Source organism: Rhinatrema bivittatum, chromosome 14, assembly GCF_901001135.1.
Source record: "Rhinatrema bivittatum chromosome 14, aRhiBiv1.1, whole genome shotgun sequence".
Classification (NCBI taxonomy): domain Eukaryota; kingdom Metazoa; phylum Chordata; class Amphibia; order Gymnophiona; family Rhinatrematidae; genus Rhinatrema; species Rhinatrema bivittatum.
In genome coordinates, this window is record NC_042628.1 from 40571343 (window position 1) to 40593003 (window position 21661).

General features: G+C 46.6%; 1 protein-coding gene and 1 non-coding gene across 2 annotated transcripts; both read left to right on the forward strand.

Moving 5' to 3' along the window:
* Positions 1-11140: 11140 nt before the first annotated feature.
* On the forward strand, positions 11141-11211 carry TRNAG-CCC. Its single transcript has one exon. It is a non-coding gene; the product is annotated as a tRNA-Gly (tRNA).
* Positions 11212-11796: 585 nt separating this feature from the next.
* Positions 11797-20869, forward strand: METTL26 (methyltransferase like 26). Its single transcript, XM_029576348.1, has 6 exons — positions 11797-12105; positions 12494-12653; positions 13065-13124; positions 14795-14862; positions 15141-15219; positions 19137-20869. The coding sequence occupies exons 1-6, from the start codon at positions 11813-11815 to the stop codon at positions 19182-19184; spliced, it is 708 nt and encodes a 235-aa protein (XP_029432208.1). The 5' UTR covers positions 11797-11812; the 3' UTR covers positions 19185-20869.
* The last annotated feature ends 792 nt before the right edge of the window (positions 20870-21661 follow it).

Genomic DNA, 21661 nt, shown 5'->3' on the forward strand with positions numbered 1-21661 from the left:
CTGCTGGCTAACGAACCTGCCTGATAATTTACCAGCTTCAGTTTGGGTTTTCTGTTTTATCTTCCAACTTTTATTTCATTTACCTGACAGTCTGTGTTTGTAAGCTATTTGTATAAATAATTTCTTTGTAGACTTCTGCTGCTATATTTGGTTTAGGATTAAATCTTTAATTAATCAGCTTAGTTTCTGTTTAATCTTATTTAAGAATTTACCACCTCTGGAGCCAAATGGTGATTGGCATGCACTCCAAAAGTTTAATTATTGGCTAAATGGAAATTGTGCCAGAATTACCATAGATGGATTTACAGGGAGGGTGGTCCCAGAAGAACTGACAGTGTAAATGGGTTGGCTTTGGTTCCGTTTGATCAGCCCTGCAGGAGGTTACAAAGGATCCATCAGGTGCTATCCTCGCTAGACTGGGTTCAAAGCAGATTTTGTAGATGTTAACAGGAGCTGCATTTGAACACAGAGAGGGGGAAATCTAATCACACTGGCTCTGTTTGTTAACAGGCTGTGCCCGTGCAGGAAGGGATGGCATGATCTGGTGTAGAGAGCAATGTGTCCTCTGGCTGTGTGGGCCATGAGGGCGTTTCGCGATTTGTCACGCAAACTGGTGACTGTCTCGTGGGATTTGGCCCCTGGATTTGGGGGAAAATACACTTGGAATGGAGGTTACAGGCCGGCCCAAAGCAGCTGTTCTAGTGGCATCTAAAAGGAGAACCCAGTTTTAAGGTCGAGTAATATAGATTAAAACTGAATTAAATCACCATTGCCAATATCACCTCTTACTGGAGTGAAACCGAATCCTTGAAAGAGGGGACTGACCAGGTAATCATGAGTATCTCATTTCTTTCTCCCTTGTGTCTCTTCCTCCTTTCGGTCCCTCTGTCCATCTGTTTTGCCACCTCCCACTGAACCACCTGTCCTCCAGCAGCAGAAGGAACATGGAGATCCTTGAATATTTTGACTCCATCCCTTCAGTTTGAACTCACTGGAGCAGCCTGTGACCTGCTGTCATATGCAGAACGCGTGGCAGGACTGCATGATGGTACAGAGGGGGTTGCACATGTAAGAAACTCTGCTTTCCTGCCATCTCACGGTGTCCTGCTCAGAACCGGTCTTTGGATGGGGTGAGCTGGGTAGTCATCCAGTGCATCGTAAGATGAGGGGTGCCTCAGGCACTGCAAGTATAGCCGATTGAGCTGATCATTCAGCTGTGATCATAGGCAATCGATATAAGATGAAGCTTGAGGAGGCTATGCCTTCCCAAGACCTAGCAAGTAGGGTACATCCCTATGATCGCCCTGGCCTGGCACACGGCTGGCAGGAGGAGCGACATTTAATAGCTTCACTGGACCAGTCTCACAGTAAAAGACGTGACTATGGTCCTGTGTGGCAGAGGAAGCTGGTGCGCTATTAGGTGCCACTTTGCCAGTCACGGGAGGTCCCAAAAAAGGTTTGATATACAGACATGGGGTGGTGGAGATAGAGAATGTACTGAGGTGATGAGGAGGGACAAGAAGACCAACGTAGGGTGGTGGTGGAGCAGATAGGGAAAGGAAGATTGTACATGGGGTGGCAGAGGGGCAGGGAGAGGAAGACTATACATGGTGTAGGGGCACAGGGGAGGGAGGGAGAACTCAGGATGGGGACATGAAGTAGGAGAGAGGATCCAGTATAGAGGAATAGGCCCAAGTTGGAGAGGGTGGGAAAGAGAGAGAGACCATTGGAGATTGGAGAGGATTGGGACTGGTGGAACAGAGAAGGAAAGGACCACATGTGGCTGGAGGGAAGATAGAGCGTACAGAGGATCAGGGGTGGGGAAGAGGACATGGAGATGGAGTTAGGGATGAGAGGGGGAGAAGATACAAGATGGCAGAAGAAAGGGACTAGAGCCAGGGGAGAGAGGGAGTGACAGGAAAAGCTTGAGCTGGTGAAGGAAAGAGGCAGGAAAAAAGTGGATGAGGGCTGGGACTGGAATGAGTAAAGAGGGTGGAAACGGGGGACTGGGGAGAGCATGGAAGACAGGAGGCTAGAGGAGGTGAGAGAGAGGGGAAGAAGAGCTAGGAAGGGGGGTAAGATTGGGAGATAGAAAGCTGGTAGTATAAGAGAGATGAAAATAAGGAGATTGAAGACTGGGAAGGACAAAGGGGGTAAGAGATAGAGAGGTAGGATGGGGAAGTGTGAAGGAAGGTGCAAAACAATAAAAGATGTGGAGAAATGTCAAGAAGAGAGAGGTAAAAAGATGGGTTTAGGAGAGCTTGAAGGGGGATGGTAGGAGAAGGAGTCTGCAAAGAGGCAGCATTTGGGAGATAAGGACAATGGAGACCAGTGAGGGGGAGATGGAAGGGGGAGTGGGGAGATGAAAAGCTTTAGCAATAAGAACTGGAGAAGAAGAAGGGAGTGAAATCTATGAGTGAACAGAGACAGAGAAATGAGATGAAAGGAAAAGATCAATCCGATACAGGGGAGGAAGTGAAGCAAAGAATAGGAGAAAGAAGAAACAGAACATAAAAAGGAGACTCTAGAAAAGAACAATGGAAAAAATGGAAGGCACTGAAAGCAGAAAAAAGGACTTGGACCAAACTGGTTCGAAAAGAATTAAATGCCCAAGCAATAAAGGTAGAAAACATTTTATCTTGGGCCTGATATTCAGCCAAATAAGGAGGACTTATCCGCTCACATTCAGCGGCTGCTAGGTAGCTGGATAAGTCACTTGTGGGGTCCCCAGTCAGGTTTGGGAAGCCCTGGGCTACATATTTCTATTACTAATTTGTGGTTCCTTATGCTGTGTTAGCTGAGAGTCTGTCTGTTCTGCATGGGTGACGGAGGTGAGATATTTTACTAATGTTTCGTTTCTGTGAAGGGATGGGTACCAGTAGGATGTGCATTGGTATTCTGGTGCCCAGTGTAATGTTTGCAGTGCTGCCCTTCATAAGTAGGATTTTTGTTGTTTGAATCATGGGAATTTGCCATACAGATTTGAAATGTGTTATTTTATTGAGTTTTGGGCCTGGTAGTGGAGAGTTGAGTTGCTTTTCTGGGGTGACTCCAGAATGTATCTATTATATACATTGAGAGAATGCCTGGAGAGAGGAGTAAGAGAGCGAGAGTGTACCTGAAGGGAGGGAGGAGAGGTGGCAGAATGGGAGAAAGAATGCCTGGAGGCAGGGAGGGGGAGAGAGGGGATGATGGGAGAATGGATAGATGGGGGGGGGGGGGGGGGGGCACCATTTGCCCTAGAGCTGGCCCTGGTCTAGCTGAATGCAAGAGCAGATCTGCAGTGGGGAAAAGGAGCAACACCGAACTTATTAATAGCTGAAGCGGAATGGTGAGGAGCATTGATCCAGTGTACCTACCTACCAGCACCAGTCTCTTTCCATCTGGTCTTCATCAGGGAGCTATTGTAACCAGTGGAGGCTCTGCAGGTGAAGAGAGGTCGTTACAAGAAGACAGGGAAAATGCATATAACCTGAAACAGCAAGCTGCTCGCTTTTATCAGGGTTCTTCAAGATGGAATTTTGCCTGCAAATTCCTGCACATTTGCACAGATCCAATATATATACTGCATATCTCCTGTATCTTTGCTACTTCTGAGCGTGCATCAGGGCACTCTGTAGCAAGAAACAATTCAACACAGTAAAGCAATTGCAACAGATGAGTTTTTAACGGAGGCAATCAGATATGAAAAAGTAACCTTCACATTAGTATAAACATGCATGGATTAGCACAACTGTTTCCACAAAATATAATGTAGAAGACTCTACTAGCATTGGATTACCTAAACATGCATGTTGCTGAGCTCAATTCTTTGGTTTGCCTCCTGAATACCAGTTCAATTTGGTTTTGTATGTGTGTGCACAAGTTTGGCATTTGCAGCTGGAATTGCTTCCTGCAGGGCTGAAACCTCAGACCCTGCGGGAGCAGTTGCTCTGTCTTGCAGCTTGCTTGCTTCTCAGCAACTCCAGGAGAGCCTTTTTTGTTTCAAACAAATAATATTAGGATCCTTCCACAGGTTTGTATTCAGAAGTCGATTTGCTCAGGGATTGACTTTCACTGCAGTCCTTGACTTTGCTGTGCAGCTAACTCACAGGCAGATAAGAGACCCCTAGTGATGACGGCATGATTTGTGGAAGTCTAAACGGGACCTCGCTTTTATTGGTGTGTCAAAGTGGTATATCATTAATAGCCTCTCTTGTCTCCTCCAATCCAGCCCTTATCAGGGAGCCATCATGTGCAATTTTTTTCCATACTAGTTAGTTCCCATTTTGATAGAGCCCTCTAGTGGTGAAAAACAGGACATAACAGTTGAGGAACAGCTTCTATTTCTTTACTCCCTGTTTGCTGACCAGACGGTGTTATAATTCCTTTTTATCTAAATGGCAATAAGACGATGCAACTGTTTTGTTACAACCTGACACCTGAGGAGTTCAAACCAACCTACGTTTCTTTAAGGGCTGCAGCACTTTAGGCACTGAGCACTTGTAGGAAGCCCCTCCATAGTTGCTAGCTCAGCTGTTGCTGTCTGGGAAATTACTCATCAGATGTGCCTAAAACGTTGTTATTTATTTGACACTAAGGCCTTAGTGCCCATGTGAAAACTTAAATCTACCTGGGCTTGGGTTACTGGAGCCTGAGACTTTCCAGGGGACTCGCTTCATAAGCAGGGACAGTAACCATGAGCACCATTTTGCTCCTTGGCTGTGCCAGACTATGGCTGGACTATGGCTATCTGCAGTCCAATGACTGCCTATAGTGCACTGTACTAGTGCAAGCATTTACAATTGGTGAATCACAAGGGGACTGTCTGTACAGTTTTGTGAACTCTTTTGTGCACAGTTTTGTGAAAAAAAAACATAAGATTTCCAGTACATTTTAAGGAGATCTAGGGACCTCTGTTTTCAGTTTTTTATTTTATTTTCACTGGGAATTTATCAGTGTATATTATAATGAAATAAAAAGGAAACAAATCACTGGGGAAAGAATAATGTCCTTATTTTCAATAACTTATATCCCACATTCATGACCAGACTCTATTTTTTCACTGCTATTTCTCCCATTTTTGTTTGCTATAAAAACGCTGATAAATTCCCAGGGAAAATAAAATAAAAACTGAAAATGAAGGTCTCTAAGGCCCTTATAGGACTACTTGTTGGTGCAACGTCCCTGCTGATGCTGGGTTCCTGAATAGGTTTGAAGAGGACTGAACAGTGTGTGCTCTGGAGCCTGGTGAGCAACACAGCGGCCCTGTTTCCAATGCAGTGCAGGGTTCAGGCCCAGATTTAAGCATAGGCTCCTGCCACTGCCACCAAGTTTTTAGAGGCGCCGGAGCGTTGCTGCCACTGCCATGCCTAAATCTGGACCTGCCACGCCCACAATACCCCTGGTCTCCTCCGGCGGTGCTGGCTCCAGGGCTAACCGTGGCAGCAACGTAAAGATTTAAATAATTCAGCACGGGGCCTCCTGCAGCCCTCGCGTACTGATGGGCCCTCCTCCTCCTGCACAGGCTTTCTGTTACCATGGAAACCATGGTGAGGAGCAGGGTGCCGGCAGGGCCTGTCAGCCTGCGAGGCCTGCAGGAGGCCCCATGCTGAATTTTTTAAATCTTATGCTGCTGCCGCAGCCCTGGAGTCAGCACCACCAGAGGAGACAAGCGCGGCCATGGCTTGGAGCTGGGGGGCAGTCTGGGGCAGGAAGGGGAGGCGGCTGTCTCCTCATTGCCTAAGGGCGCACGCCACTTGAAGCCGCCACTGGCAAAGTGACGCTGTCACCAGGCCAAAAAGTGGTTGTGGTTTCACCGAACATCCAGCTCTCCGCCAGATGCTACTGTAAAGCTGCTGCTTCTGCTTTACCGGCACATTCAGTGGGAGTGGCAGAGGTCTTGGCCAGTGCCAGTGATCAGATCTAAGGGGGCTCTCTCGGCAGTGCCAAGTACTAATCACAGGCTTCAGTGATGATCCCGATGTGTCATAGCACCATAAGTAATGCACTGTTTATCATGTAGCGAGCACCAACAAGGTGTGGTACTCCGCATGGGAAATACACAGCCTGGCAGAGCTCTGATATCCCTGCACCATAGAGCTGGTAGACACCAGTGGCGAGCTCAAACTCAAATTCAGTGTGCTAAGCACTTTACTATATAAGACACGGTATCATATCTAGTTGCTGGTTTGGTCAAAAAGGCACATTTTACCCCTGTAATAGAAAGGAAAGCATCTTGATACCTTCTGCACACATTTCACCATATACCACTTGAGAAGAAACAAACCTCACCAATACATCTTTTTTTTTTGTTTTGTTTTCTTAGTTGCAGTTATTTAAACAAATGCTTTGAATTATACAGATGTCAAAAAAACAGATGCAGAAAAGATGCTTCACTTAGCTTATGCTTCTGTGGGTTATCTGACACTCAAAAAGGCTTGTCTGTCAGTGTTTCAGCACAATCTGCCTGCACCAGGGGCTGCTACTGCAGGAAAGCTGCAAATTGTCTAAGAAGGCTGGTAGGGATTAATCACATTTAGAGTGCGCTCAGCCCTTAATAAAAAATAAATAAAAATAAACTTAATGTATGAATTGCATTGCAAAGCACGGCCCTTGAAAACCAGCCCTCTTTAGTCACTGGACAGTTGCAGACAGCAAAGCCCCCCCCCCCCAAACCCTGGGCTGTCCATAAATCTGCCAACACAAAATCAAATAAAGGCTGAGCACTCTAAGTCTTTATTGAGACAGAATGGAATGATGGCATTTAATATGTAAATCTACATTTGTTGCTAGCCTCATACCATGCTCACCCCCTCGAACACTCTTATGGGGGCAAATCAGTACTGAAAGCTTATTTGGATTTCCAACTGAATCCATTTTTTTTTTTCTTGACCGGTTGATCCCAGCCTGGTTTTGCCGCCAGTTGGGTTTGCAGAATTATTCATACAAAGGTAATCCCTGCCTCCCTCATCCTGGGCTACCCCATGGTTCCCCGGGCACTGTCTCAGTATTCCAGAATCACTTTAATGAGCATTAAGACTATGAGGGGGATGGAGATCTGATCACTTTTGAAGATTTTCCTTTTGGACTTCACTGGAGAGAAGAGAAAGCAGGAAGAAAATGTGACGCTGTGACGGCTTTGTAACTTTCAGACTGGCAAGGGTGACCGTTACCAGGCTGAAGGTCACTGCAGCCCTTGCCCAGACTGTACAGCTGTGAGGGGCACTGCTTGCGGGTGCATGAACTGGGCTCAGTTTTATTGTTCCTTGACCTACTTGTGCCTCATTGGTCATCTGTTGTTCCTGTGTTTTTATATTGGTTTGTTTGACCCTTTCTATAGTCCTAAACCCTATAATTCTTTAAAGGGCATGGCTGACAGAGGAAGCGCATGCCAGTGGTATTAAAGGAAAGTTGTTATATATATATCCAGGCCCCCGCTTACCTTTCTGATATTTTATTCTAATTTTCCGCACCCTCTTTACTTATAGATCTACTTCCGGAGGTTCTGCATGTGAAAGCGCTGTCACCAGATTCAGATCACAGCATACCATGGGGCCATCTGACACACTTTAATGTCATTGAGGGAGAGGGGGAAATATGCAAACAGGATGTATAATTCTGTAAAAAAGTATAAGAAAACTCTGAATGGGTACATTGTGTCCATTCATCTATCTGTCTGTGGCCCTGTATCACACAAGACGGCAGGGCAGGCACAGTCTTGTGGTTTTCAGGATTTAACCACCCTGGTATCCCGGTTCTACATCCTGAGTGTGAGACATGTTTGGTGAGGTCAATCCAATATTTCGAAGTTTCACAGTCGGCAACGAAGCAGGGCTGTTGATCACCAGAAGCAGAAGGAAACGCCACAGGAGACCGAGGGGCCGATGCAATATTATTCACGGAAAGTGGGCACTGATTTTTCAGCGCCTGCTTTCTTAATGCATGCATGGCGCACTACCAGCGAGCGCACATGTACACCTGATTTCATAACTTGCGCACGCAGGCTGTAAAATCAGGGGTCGGCGCGTGCAAGAGGCTGCACAATTGTGCACCTTGTGCGCGCCGAGCCGCGCTGCCTTCCCCCATTCCCTCCCAGGCCGCTCTGAAATCAGAGCGGCCTGGGAGGGAATGTCCCTTCCCCCTAACCTGACCTTCCCACCCCCCAAAATTTGAATCTTACCTTTTGCGCCTGCCTCTGGGGAGGGACAAGTTGCGCGCGTCCTTTGACACAGTGGCCCCGCCCCCTTTTGGCAAGCCCCAGGATGTACATTTTAAAATAGGCCCGGTGGGCGCAGGACTGGTTACGCACGTAAATCCTCCGGATTTATTTATTTAACGGGTTTTTTTAATAGACTGACATTCCTTGGGAACATCACATCGGTTTACATGGAACGATAATGCAGCATATAACAGGCTTTACAATAAACTAGGTTCAAAAGGGGAGGGCAAAAGCTAATAGTGACCAGAAGTGGCAGAAAGGCAATGGGAAAATGGAGGAAAGACTCCTAGAGGTGAAACTGCAGGGTAACGGGCTTAACAATAAATTTAGTTAAAATTAAAGTACAGGGCTTTACTTTTAGATTTACATGCGTAACATTTTTAAAAATCCGGCCCACAGTGCACACAATATTCAGCCTCTCAAACTTAGACTGAGTGAAATAGGGAAAGTGCACTGAGCCCTTGATGTGACTTGATCTGAGTGTTCAGAGCCGCAGCAGTGGAGGAGCCAAAGTAACCGACTGACAGGCCAATGCAAGAAAGCTGAATCTTAAAACTGTTCCTAACGCACAAGCTAATTTTTGTAAAACACCCAATGCAGTAAGCTGCTGTTATGTTAATGCACTGGGAGTAGGAGAGAGCATCCACTGTGTCGCTGAGCGGGAAGGCAGTGTGTGTTTTTAAGATTGTACATCACTCTCTGCTCCATAAAACCTGCTGGCGGGACTCTGAGAGTTCTAATGAGATCATTAGCCCCAGAACCTCATTTGGCATTGATAACATTTTTGCATTTAGTGGCTGCCAGACACCGGAACTAACTCATAGGATCGCCACATGTCTTTAGGACTTTCTCCCTCTGCTTAAGTTTCTTGAATGTGCTGAAGGTTGCCAAAGTGTTGCATAAGCCAGTGTTTTAACTACTAGCAGCAGCTGTTCTAATATTATCTCTCAATCAATTACACGCACCCCCCACCCGCCTCAAAACAAACCCGTCATTCAGAATGAGTGATAAGACTTTTTAGCTCAGCAGCAACGTGAAGTGCACTGCCAGCACATCAAGGCTGGAAGCTTTACTCCATCTCTGTCCAGAAGTGAAGTCTCCAGGGCTAACAAAACCTGGGTTAGGTCAGAGCACCTCTGTCCATTAGAGAGTAATAAGGACTAATCCCTTCCAGGGGGCACAGTTTTAAACGCACATTTTATGCAAGTAAAACTCCTTCCTGTATTGGCAGTGTTTACCTGCACAAGATGGGGCCGATGCAACATTCGCGCGCAGAAAACGGGCGCTCACTGTCGAGCGCCCGTTTTCCTAACTTGCGCCCAGCCACCTCTCCTGGGCACGCAATGCAATATTTAAATTAGGGGTCGCACTAAAAAGAAGGCGCTAGGGAAAATTTGTGCATCCCTAGTGTCTCCTCAGCATCGGGTACACAGGAGAAGTGGCTGTCAGTGTGGGTTGGGAAAATGGACGCTCAATCTATGAGCATACATTTTCTCCCGCAAACGGCATAGACATTCACAAGATACACGGTCTGTGTGTGAATATTGGGTGTCCAGAATTTAATTTTTTCAAGAACTTCTTTTTTTTTTTTTTATCGTATTTGCTTTCTTTGGTTCCTCCTATTTAGTATTGCGACAATACTATTAGGAAGAATCATAGAAAGCAGATTTTTTTTTTCAATGCGCCCTAGAGCATGGCGTAAAATTTTCCACGTTGCAATGGGCATATTGGCCATGTGGGAGATTTTTTGCATCACTGGGATTAGCTAATAGCCTCAACTAAATGGAATTTACATGCGATGAGTGCTATTAGCTACGCAGCGATTTGGATGCACTAATCCCCGTATTGCATCGGGGGTTATTGACGTGCATCCAAAACGCTCATCCAATTGCATGTTAAGCCATGCACTAGCTGCTGCCTACAGTATTGTGCAGCTAGCCCCATTGTGCGTTTAAGTGTTGACAAAACTGTATTCAGCTGAACGCAACTTATTGGAACCGCACCCAGCAGATGTATGAGCCAGCTGCGCACACCACACCGACCTCCCCTTTCTCCTGCAGTTGTAGATAGAGGAAACTGACCCATTATCAGGTCGATACTGTAAGACCGCGGGAGAGCGGACAAACGCCCGCTCTCCCGGCGCGCGCACCGGCCCCTTGCCGGTGCGGGCGATTCAGTATTTAAATGAGGTGACGCGGGAAAAACAGGGAAAAGGAGGCGCTAGGGACACTAGCGCGTCCCTAGCGCCTCCTTTTTGTCAGGAGCGGCGGCTGTCAGCGGGTTTGACAGCTGACGCTCAATTTTGCCGGCGTCGGTTCTCGAGCCCGCTGACAGCCACGGGCTCGGAAACCGGACGCCGGCAAAATTGAGTGTCCGGTTTTCGGCCCGACAGCCGCGGGCCGAATTCAAATTTTATTTATTTATTTTTTTTTACTTTTTTTTACTTTTGGGGACCTCCGACTTAATATCGCCATGATATTAAATCGGAGGGTGCACAGAAAAGCAGTTTTTACTGCTTTTCTGTGCACTGTGCACTGTCCAGAGCAGGCTGACAGTGCGCTCCGACGGAGCACACTTTACTGTATCGACCTGTATGATGGGTTCATATCTGTCTCCAATCGCTCTCTATGAGTTCTCTCTATTTCGCTATTACCTCCCCAATGGAGGGCAGTGTGTTACACAACATTTTTATTAATATTTGTGTTCCTTGGCCATATATCTTGTAGCTCTCGCCAGTACTTTGCTTGCCCTCTTTCAGCAAATCTCCCAGGACTTTCCAAGGTCGGTACAAGAAGCCTAAAAGAAGCAGCACATGTCCCTCACTTGGCAACCATTAAGAGAGCACCATATGACTTTGCAAAATAATAAATATCCTGCAGATGGCGCTGTTGCTTATATATACTAGAGAAAAGGCATTCCTGAAGCCTAAATCTGCACTTAGCGCCGCTGGTGTAGTGGTATCATGCAAGATTCCCATTCTTGCGACCCGGGTTCGATTCCCGGGCGGCGCACGTTGTTTTCTTTCGTGACATTGTTTTTCAAAGTCATTTTTAGTCTTGGATATATATATATATATATTTTTTTTAAAACTAATAACATATTCATTTCCAAAGATGTCTTTTTGTTACATTCGCCTCCCTTCTTAACCAGCAAAAAGCAAGACAGAAAATCACTAAATAACAGGTCATTCTCAGGCTCTGCGCATGCTCCTCTGGAAGGCAATTTTTAAAAACATATATTGTTGCACTAATATAGCACCTTCCTCAATACAAAGTTTGACTTAGCCTTGATTTATTCATTGCAGAAATTGTCCTCGTCTGTAGGACCAGCTAGATCGCCTGCCTTTTTCCATTCCTGGCCTCCACATAACCATAGGAGGGCGGTGGTGAAGGAAGAGATGTGGAAACGCGCGCACCTTCCCTAAACACCCAAAACTCGAGCATCACCTACCCACCAGGCCGGTAAGAAACTGCATTTCCCCTTTAACACTCAGTCCTCCCACCGCCTGACTTCAGATTGCATTGTGGGAATTGTAGTCTTCTCCGGCTATGTCCCTTTCATAAAAGCGGGCGTATGAACTACAACTCCCAGTGCCTTCCGGATTATTATTGGATGGGCCTCGCCGCTGCTGGAAAATCGGTTCTGCTGCTGGCCGGAACGCTGCTCGTTTTGCCGGCGGCCGTGAGGTGCGCCGGTCACCGACTCGCTATGATCGTGGCTGCGGCGGCAGATCGAAACAAGGGCCCCATCTTGAGCGTTCTGCGGCAGATCGTGGACCCGCGGGTGCCCGAGGTGCAGGTGCTGGAGGTGGCGTCGGGCTCGGGCCAACACGCGGTGCACTGCGCCCAGGCGCTGCCTAACTTGCTGTGGCATCCCTCGGATACGGACCCGCAGTGCCGGCAGAGGTGAGAGAGCTGGGCCGCTGCCACCGGAGAGAAATCGGCCCGATCAGACTGTTGCAATGTCAGCCTTTTGCGGCCCCAGTTTGGATCGTTCTCGCTATTAGTGCACAAAGGCGTGACTTTTCTGTAGACACCCCTCACTTACCTTGAGTAACGCGTGGGCCTTGTGATGCAAACTCGTTACTAACGTGGAGTGAGCCTTGGGCTGTGTGATAACATGGAGCAATGCGTGGGTCATGCAATACTAATTCATTAGTAACGTGGAAGATTGCGTGGGCTATGTGACACAGCCCATTATTAACATAGAGTACTGTGTGATGCCGCTTCCCTTATGCTTTCTGGCAGCTGCTTTTGCCAAAGAGCCCTTTCTGTTTGTTTCTGTCTCCTGCAGTATCTCTGCCTATATATCGACTCTGAAGGTGAAGAATGTGAAAGAGCCAGTGTTCCTAGATTCCTCTCAGAGTTGGGAGACATGGGGATGGCAACCCAGCAGCTTGGACATCATCGTCAACATCAACATGATCCACATCACCGACTACAGCTGTACTGAGGTGAGGAGGCCTGTGGCCACGTTCTTGGGGGCGATGTTGAAATTGTACTTCCCCTTGCACAACCTGTCCTCTGCGGCCAAGCTCTTGGGAGAAGATGGAAGCTGTGCCGTCCCACTGCCCTCGCTTGCCCTTTAAGGCCATTCCCGGTGGAGATGACCCTGGCCATGTTCTGTCCTGCACACACACTTTACTTTTGTTAGATTTGCTTTTCTTGATAACTGGCAAAAAGAAAATTAATAATCAGGTGGTTTAGGTCACTTTCAGGGGCATGGATGCTGCTGGGCAGTGAACAATTAGGGTGGGGGAATTAAAAGGGGCTAGGGCAGAGGAAGAAAAGTTATTCTAGCAGTGACAATGTGCTATTATAATCTGCACACAGATGATGTATGATGCCCCTCCTTTTCATTGCAGGGATTGTTCCAGGGGGCGGGACAGCTGCTGAAGCCCCAGGGTGTGCTGTTCACTTATGGGGTAAGGACTGAGTTGGAGGGGTTGCCATATGGAGGGAGGAGGTTGTGGTGCTGTCCGTCGGGATGTTATTGGCTGGGACATTGTGGGGTCAGCCTGGGTGCAGGGAGGCCATATGGCATTCGGCTGTAGCAGTCACAGGTTCAGATGGAAGTTTGGCCTTCTTTGAAACCCTCCGAAGTAAGCATCTTAGTACTTGCATTATATGTGCTATCATTTGTCCCTAATGACCAACTAAGTATCCAGAAGAGCTTATTCCAGCCCCTAGGGCAAGTCCCATCTGCCACCCTGTGCATCTGTTCCCCAAAATTCTAAGAAGCCTTAGGAGAATACATTTTAGCATATATTTAAGCCTAGAATGGGGAAAGGGTGGAGAAGTGAACTGGGAAACCTAACAATATGCATGGTTGCCTAGGTAGAGCTGTTAGCAGGAAGACAGAGGTAATATTGCCTTTGTATAAATCACCCCTGAGACCCCGTTAGGAGAACTGTATTCTGTTCTGGAGCCATATCTTTGAAAGGAAATTGAGAAGATGGAAGTTGTTTGGAAAAGGATAGTACAAACCTTACAAATAAAGGCATAAACCTCTCAGAATATACTCGCTGGAAGAAAGAGGGGATAATGGATACAACATAGGAAATGTCAAATATTTGATGGAATTCAGTAAAGTACAGGAAAACGAACTGTTCCAAGGAAAAAGTAATTCCAGGCCAAAGAGTCATGATATTAAAGTGCAGGGAGGAAGCAACACAGGAAATATAAGAAAATATTTCTTTACAGAGAGGGGAGTGGATGCCTAGCAGAGCTAGTGGCAGCCAAAATCTCAACACAATTTAAACCTGCTTGGGACAGACTCCGAGCACAGTGGTAAAGGCCAGAGGAGGGTGAAAAAATGAAGGTGGTGGCTTGAGTGTTTGTATGATCATATCAAACTTCAGAGGATCCAAAGAGGAGAAAAAAACAAGTCAGTGGGCAGAGAAGCTTCTTATGGCTGCATCAAGTAAAGTTAACAGCAGTGGTAGGACTGACTTAAGCTTTCAAAGAGCTGGAGTGACCTGCACAGAGAGACGATGACAAGGGGCTTGTTTGGTTAACTAGTTTGTTTTGGTTAACTAGTTAACCCCTAAATTCCATGTAAACCGGTCTGATATGTTTCCCTTCATGAAGACCGGTATAGAAATATGTAAATAAATAAGGGGCGAGGGGTGACCTGCACAGAGAGGCTGGGACACAATTAGATGAGGAAGCCAGGTGTCCTCTGGCAACAGCCTCTCCAATTTGGATGGCTTTATGCACTGTGGCAGAACTCGGTGGGTAAGACATAGAAGAGAGCCTGGCTGATGGATTAAGTAGTGGTCTTGTAGGAGGGTGGTGGTAGAAACTGCTTTTAGAGGTGGAGTAAATAAACATGGAGTGGGAGCTGGTTTTGGTTTAAGCATGGGAATGTGTGCTCATCTGTCCAACATGGAAGAGAACCAGAGGGAAGGAATTGAGACTGATTAGACTGCATGAACTATCTGCTCTTCACTTGCCATCATTCCCTGTGCAACCTTAATGAGATGGAGTAGTAGTCAGAGAGAGATTTGGAGGAGAAGGAAGAGGGTCTTGCTGTCTGCCACGTCACGGTTGGCATCTCTAAAAACATTCACTTTCTTCTCTTTTGTGTTCATAGCCTTATGCTGTCAACGGACAACTCACCCCACAGAGCAATGTGGACTTCAACTATAGTCTGAGACACAGGTGAGACAAGCAACACTAGATAACAAGACAGCTCATGCCTTCGGTACACAAAACAAGGAAATAGTTCCTGCCCTATAGCTGTCGGCTTGCAGCTGTGCAGCACCTCTGCTGTCCCAGCAGTGAGACCCATCTCCTTGGCCCTTGTGTTTCTATGCACTGCTCAGCTGAGGCACCTCAGCCACCTTCTTGAACTAGCAACTATGTGACTGGGTTGAGAACTGATGCTGTTTGTTTGTTTTTTTTCACTGTTATGTAGATTTGCTTTTTTTTCCCTGCAGAAATCCGGCCTGGGGGATTCGAGACACCGTGCAGCTGCAACAACTCGCTGAGGCCAATGGACTGCACCTGGATAGAATGGTAAATACCAGGGTCTGATGCTGCTTCTGCCACCCCACATAAAGAAGAAAAAAAAAAGAGAGAGAGAGAGAAGCCAGTTGGCTAAACCAAAAGGGAGTGGTCATTAGCTGTAAAGGTTAAAAGGTCCATCCTGAAAGCCACCAGAAACTTAAATCCATGTGACAGGTTTCTTTTGAGGGTGCACAACTGGCAGCTGCCCCTGCCAGTTGTGCTGTGCTTTTCCCCACAGTCTCTGGTTTTAAAAGGGGTTCTTCCACGCTAAGATAGAGTTTATTTGGAAATCGGTAACCGGAGGTTGGTCTGCTCCCTTGTTAAAGACAGGAAAACAGAAGTGCTAGAGGGGAGCTGAGGACGGAGGATATTTTGATATCCTACAGGTGCTCAGGCTCTAGGGCGGTCTGCTTGCAGTGAGGACAGGACTGACGGGCTAGGCTAATTGATCTCTTTCTGCTGTCAGCACTTATGTTACTATGTTCTGGGCTATTGTATAGCTGTAATGAATAAAATTCACAGCCAAATGATATATTTAATAGCGTTGAATTATCCAACAGCAGTGCTGTAATTGTGTAAGAAATTATAAGTCAGTAACTAGTGAAGATAAAAATATTTCATGCAATTTTCATAGTTCTATTACTGTTCCTTTTGGATTTTGTTTTTCTTCATTCCTCTTGCACCAATTGTAGAAGGCAAAATATTTATTTATACTTCCCTGCTTGCACTGCTGCTCCTCCTCCCGTTACCTTGCATTCTTCCAGATAGCCAACTGCATGGCTGCATCAGAGGGAGACTTTTTTTTTTTTTTTTTCCAAAGCATAAATTGAAGAACATCATAGCAGCAGAGCGCCTCGGTCTCAGATGATCAAGCAGGAATTTTTGGCCTAGGTATTCAGAGCTCTGAACGGCTATGTAAGGGGGTCATTTACTAAGTATCTTTCCCATAGACACAGAATGGGAGAAAACATTTTAGTAAATGACCCCCTAAGTTAGCTGGATAAGTGTTATCCAGCTAACTTACAAGGGCTATTCAGCAGCACAGCTTATGCTACTGAATATCCCCTCGAAATCGACCCTTAGCCAGATAACTCATATCTGGCTGATTAGACCTGCTATTGAGCAGGTCTAACTTATTCATCTACTGTAGGCAGATAAGTCCAAATATCTACACGTATCCAGCCATGATTATAGATAAGGAGCTGCTCCATAATCCACCCATTGCCCACTCATTAGATATCCGGCTATCTACTTACCCAAAGAAATACTTATCCAGCTAAGTGGCACTGATCATCAGCCTCATAGAGAACAAGGTCACAGATCTATCAACCAACCAATCGCTGCAATATTCAGACCTTTCCTTTGTCTGTGCCCTTCAAAAAAAAGTCACATGGTCTGAGTGAAACAGCTGATTACTGAGGCTCATTTGTATCCACTCAGATGCTAGTGATCCCGTTCTATTCAATGACTAGCCCATGCAACACAGTGCACTCAGCTGCGCTCACTGGTTAACCAGTGAGGCAGAACGTCTTGGATGCGTGTCCACAACCTCTTATGCTGTAAGGGGATTAGCGCATCCAACACCCCCCACGAAGCTGATAGCACTCTTCACATGTAACTTCAAGTTGATGAAAAATTAAGGCCTTCCCCAAGCGGATGTTAAGATTTGAGGAGCCTAAAAAGTTGACAGAAAAGCAGAAAAAAAATGCTTTTCTGTACTTCCTCCGATTTACTATTGTGGCCATCTTAAGGCAGAGGAACAAAAAGGGTAAAGTTTAAAAAAAAAAAAAAAAAAAAAAAAAGTTTTAAAAAGTGTTGCGGCGGTCAGCTTAGGAAAAGGGATGCTCAATTCACGAGCGGCCATTTTTTTTTTCCTAACCCGCTGACAGCCACCACTCCTGGGCACCCACTACGGAGCAGGGGCTAGGGGCGCTCAATTTCCCCTAGTGCCTTTTAGCGTGACCCCCCCCCCCTCAGTTAAATATTCGATCACGCGCCCAGGAGAGGTGGCTGGGTGCGCGTTAAGGAAGCAGGCGCTCAACACTGAGTGCCCGTTTTCGGTGCACATTTACTGGATTGGCCTGTTACAGCAGTTTTGTGTTGTAATTTATTTTTATTATGCTTTATAGATACAAAAAACACAAGAGAAATACACGATAAAATCATGTGACCTTCATAAAGGTGTGAACTTTGCTGTGATAGAACTGTGACCCTGCCTCTAGATTTAAAATTTTTGACTGCATCTAGTTGCTGTTTGATCTGAGATTGAGATGTTCTGCTCGCTCAATTTTTGTTTTTCTAACCAATGAGAAGCGCAAGATGCTTTTCTGCGGTTTCTGCTTTTGAAAATCTTCTTGTGAGGCGGGTCCATGCCAGGAGGGGTGCAGCGGGTGAGAGCGTTACTGCACTAGCAGGCCGAAGTTAACCCGCGGTTAGACGTGCGTTTTCAACGTGCTAGCTTTACAGTAAGGGGTAATAGCATGTGGAAAACGCGTGTCCACCCCCCCTGAAACTAATAGCGCCCGCAACATGCAAATGCATGTTGATGGCCCTATTAGGTATTCCCGCGCGATTCAGAAAGCAAAATGTGCAGCCAAGCCGCACATTTTACTTTCAGAAATTAACGCCTACCCAAAGGTAGGCGTTAATTTCTCTCGGCACCGGGAAAGTGCACAGAAAAGCAGTAAAAACTGTTCGTCCCTAGCGCCTCCTTTTTCGCAGGAGCGGCAGCTGTCAGCAGGTTTGACAGCCGATGCTCAATTTTGCCGGCGTCTGTTCTTGGACCCACTAACAGCCACGGGTTCGGAAACCAGATGCCGGCAAAATTGAGCGTCCGGTTTTCAACCCGCAGGCTGATTTTAAAATGTTTGTTGTTTTATTTTTAATTATTTTTTACTTTTGGGACCTCCCACTTAATATCATCATAATATTAAGTCGGAGGGTGTATAGAAAAGCAGTAAAAACTGTCCCTAGCACCTCCTTTTACCACAGGCCCTAATTAGCATATTTTTATCTACTGGATCGCGCGCACAGGGCACTGGCATGTGCGCTCGCCCGCTCTCCCGTGTTTCTTTCTGTATCGGCCTGTAGGGAAGGACCCATTTTTCCCTTTCTTTCACAATTAAAAAATAAATAATAACTCCCAAATAACTAAAAGGAATAGCAATTATGACAATGGAACAATTGTTAAGTATTTTAATCTTCACTCATTGCTGTATGATTTATTATTTCTGTACATTATGAGCATACAATGATAGAAAAAAGGCAATAGGCTTATGATTTTTTTCTTGCTGGCTGTAGCACTTAGCAATTCCAAGAATTTTGCCCATTTTAAGTACACCAGAGCCCCAAAATCTTAGAATTTATATTTATATATATATATATATATATATTTTTTTTTTTTTTTTGGGGGGGGGGGGGATACGTTTGGGATGTTTTAACTCCACTTCCATGAGGCATCACTCCCTCCACTCCTCTCTTCCATGCTTTTGCCACTCCACTGCTTTCCCGCTTCCTTTCTGGTGAGACTACCAGTGACGGTGCTCCCTCCCTGCCACTTCTCCTGGCTTTGAGAAGTGGCAAGCTAGGGCTTTCTCATCTGCAAGCTTTGCTGCTGTTTTTCTATCCCCTGCTCTTGGATATTTTATAAACCTATCTTTCCCCTGTCTGTTTATTCTCTAATAGCTATTTCTCAGTAACTCTGGATTAGCAGATGATGATCTATACACGGTACTTATCCCTTCACTGCTATTTGGGTTTTGAAAACTTCTTATGTGCTCAGTCTCAGCCCTCTTATCTTATTCCTGGGAGAGACTGGGACAGCAGCAGTGTGCGCTTTCGATTATGGAGTTTTGCAGCGGCTGCTCATTCCCTCGTCTAAGGATTTCAAAGCCTTGATACAATGTGACCTTTTTTTTTTTTTTAAGGTGGACATGCCCGCTAACAACAAGTGCCTTATCTTCTGCAAGCAGTGACCACAGCAGCCTGACCTCCTCCCCCCACGACCAAGGATCCTTGTCACTTCTCCTGCTTTAGCCTAGGACCTTCTAGAACGGTGCTGGCGATCCATCCCTTCTGCTCCTGCCAACGACTGAGAACCTCCACCACCTCTTATTGTTGCCCTGGACCTATCCCATCGCTGCCAGGGATCCTGTCACCTGTCCTCTCTCCTGCTGCAGCCATGTGACTCCTTTCAGTGGGCTTGATGGGGCAATGTTGGGGTTTTTTTCTCTTTCCTTGGTGCTCTACCTCCATTATGTCTATAGCCCTTGCATCCACTGAAATTAAGTTCCCTTCTCCTTAATTTTTTTTCCACGTTCCCTTGATGGCTGATGGCTCATTTGCAGTGAGGCAGCAGCAGTTGCTCCTGCAGGTATTTATAATACCAGACCGGAGCCTGGCTGAGGAGCAAGCCCAGCTGTCTCAGCCCGTGTGTCCTTCCTCTACTGCACTAGCAAGAGTCCCAGTCCCCTCCTCTGCTACACCCCCTGTGACTTTTCTCCTCCCCCTTTCCTGCCAGGCTCAGAGGAAGGTGAAAGAGCAGCGCATGAAGATGGAGCGGGCGGAGAGAGAGGATTGGATAAGGGCAGCGTGGCTCGCTATCCAGGTTTTGTGAGAGGGCGTGAGCTGGCATCAGGCAGAGGATGGCTAAGAAGTGAGGTGGCATAAAAAAAAAAACCAGGGAGAGAAGTGGGGAGAATGTGGTGGGGAAATGGGACTGGAAGTGAAGGAGAACCCTGTGGAGGCAGAGATGGAGGCAAGGGAGAGAGAGACAGGTCAGAAGTAGTAGGAAAGATGGAGAGGTTGTAGAGGAAAGAGAGGCAGGGAAGAGAACGCAGGGGTAACAGGAGACTGCAGGGGTTACGAAACGAGAAGGCTTGGAAGAAGTACAGAATGAACAGAAAAGAGGAAAAGGGATTGTACTGGAAAGAGGAGAGGTTTTTGTGGAGAGAAGATAAATGGAAGATTGTGTTTGGGGAAGAAGCTTGAATAGGAGGACAAGCTGATAGGAAACAGTAATCCAAGAAGAAAGAAAAAAGACTGAAGGAAATAGATAAAGGAGGAGAGAGAATAAACAGCAGCCACTGAAAGGGTGGGGCAGGAAGCCTTTAAGTCTGTTTTAAATTTGCTCCACCACTTAGCCTGGGCAGCTGTGACTGCCTTTCCCTGTATCTTCTTTCTCTTTGAGTGAGGGATACAAGGATTAGAAGAGCAGTTTGCTGGACCATGAGGATCGAAATAAAACCCGCTGTGAAGCGCTGAGCCAGGCAAGGTGAGCAGAGCCCGCTAGGAGCACTGTCCGAGCTGCACGACTGGAAAGGAGCTGTTTCTAGTTTATGTTCTGGCAGCAGCTTTTAAAGCCCAAGGGGGAGGGATGTTCCATCAGCCCCAGCTCCGCGCTAGCCCCTTTACTGGTCCTTGTTGTGGGAGCAGGAGCTTGGTGTTACCCCTGTTGTTCCAGTGGTTGCTTGGAGCTTTGGATTTTCTGCAGGGCGTGAAGCAGTGTAGGAGTTGCCCGGGGAGCGTGGGGGCTTGCACATCAGGCTCCATCAGTCCGGTCTTCGGTCGTCAGCTGAAGGCGGAGCTGTTCCTGTTGTATACATTCTGTAAAAGTTTCCCCTTTATGTGTGTGTTGGTCTGTTTTAGTCTGGGCTCCCCTTTGGCTGCTGTGGGCTTTGTTGCCTGAAGCTGGCCCCCAGGTGCCTCTGACGGAAGCACAGACCCTTGCATGGCCACGATGCTCCTTGTGCTGGCTCGATGGGGGACAGGCCCAGCGGAAGAGCAGACATGTGCTGATGTGCAGGTTTGGGTGACTTTTGTCGTGACTGTGTGTGTTTGTAACATGGACACTTCCCATAGAACATATAAATGTGTACTGAATTCCTCTAATTTTACTTTTTTTTTTTTTTCCAGTTTCAGTTTCATATCCACTCTTTTTTGCTTTTGAGAAAAACCACATGTTTCAGTTGTGGATAAAATGTAAGAAATAAAATCATTGAAACTTTTTTTTGGGCCTAGTGCCACTGCTATCTATGCATTGCCATGTGGCAGATAAAACGATTCGTGGCTGGGCAGCCGGTGGGGGGAGTGCTAACCTGCGTGCAGCAGAAGCTCGGCCTGCCCTCTGCACATACTTATTGATACCAACTCTCTCTCACCCAGGAGGTGGCTTAGGGCTGCCTGGATAGGGAAAGCTCCCGCTGACAGTCCACGACACCTTAGCACAAGCTGGGCAGGAGCAGGATGCACAGAACTGAACAATAAGGCTGCCAGGCTAAAATCTATCTTTTTTTTTTTTGGCGGGGTTGAGATAGTGTTTGATTCTGTAGGGACGAGAGCATTGAGGCTAAGCTCAGGGCTGCCAGCTGGTAGCTGAACGTTCTGGGAGGAGAGACTCATGGGCACAAACTCCCTGCTGGATTTTGCTGTGCTTTAGTTTTACTGATTCAGA

Bases quoted from the DNA above. Each gene is read 5' to 3' on its own strand.
- METTL26 (XM_029576348.1), top strand. From the start codon at position 11,813: ATGGGCCTCGCCGCTGCTGGAAAATCGGTTCTGCTGCTGGCCGGAACG. The intron at 14,863-15,140 runs GTGAGACAAGCA...TTTTCCCTGCAG, and splicing joins AACTATAGTCTGAGACACAG to AAATCCGGCCTGGGGGATTC. The intron at 15,220-19,136 runs GTAAATACCAGG...TTTTTTTTTAAG, and splicing joins GACTGCACCTGGATAGAATG to GTGGACATGCCCGCTAACAA.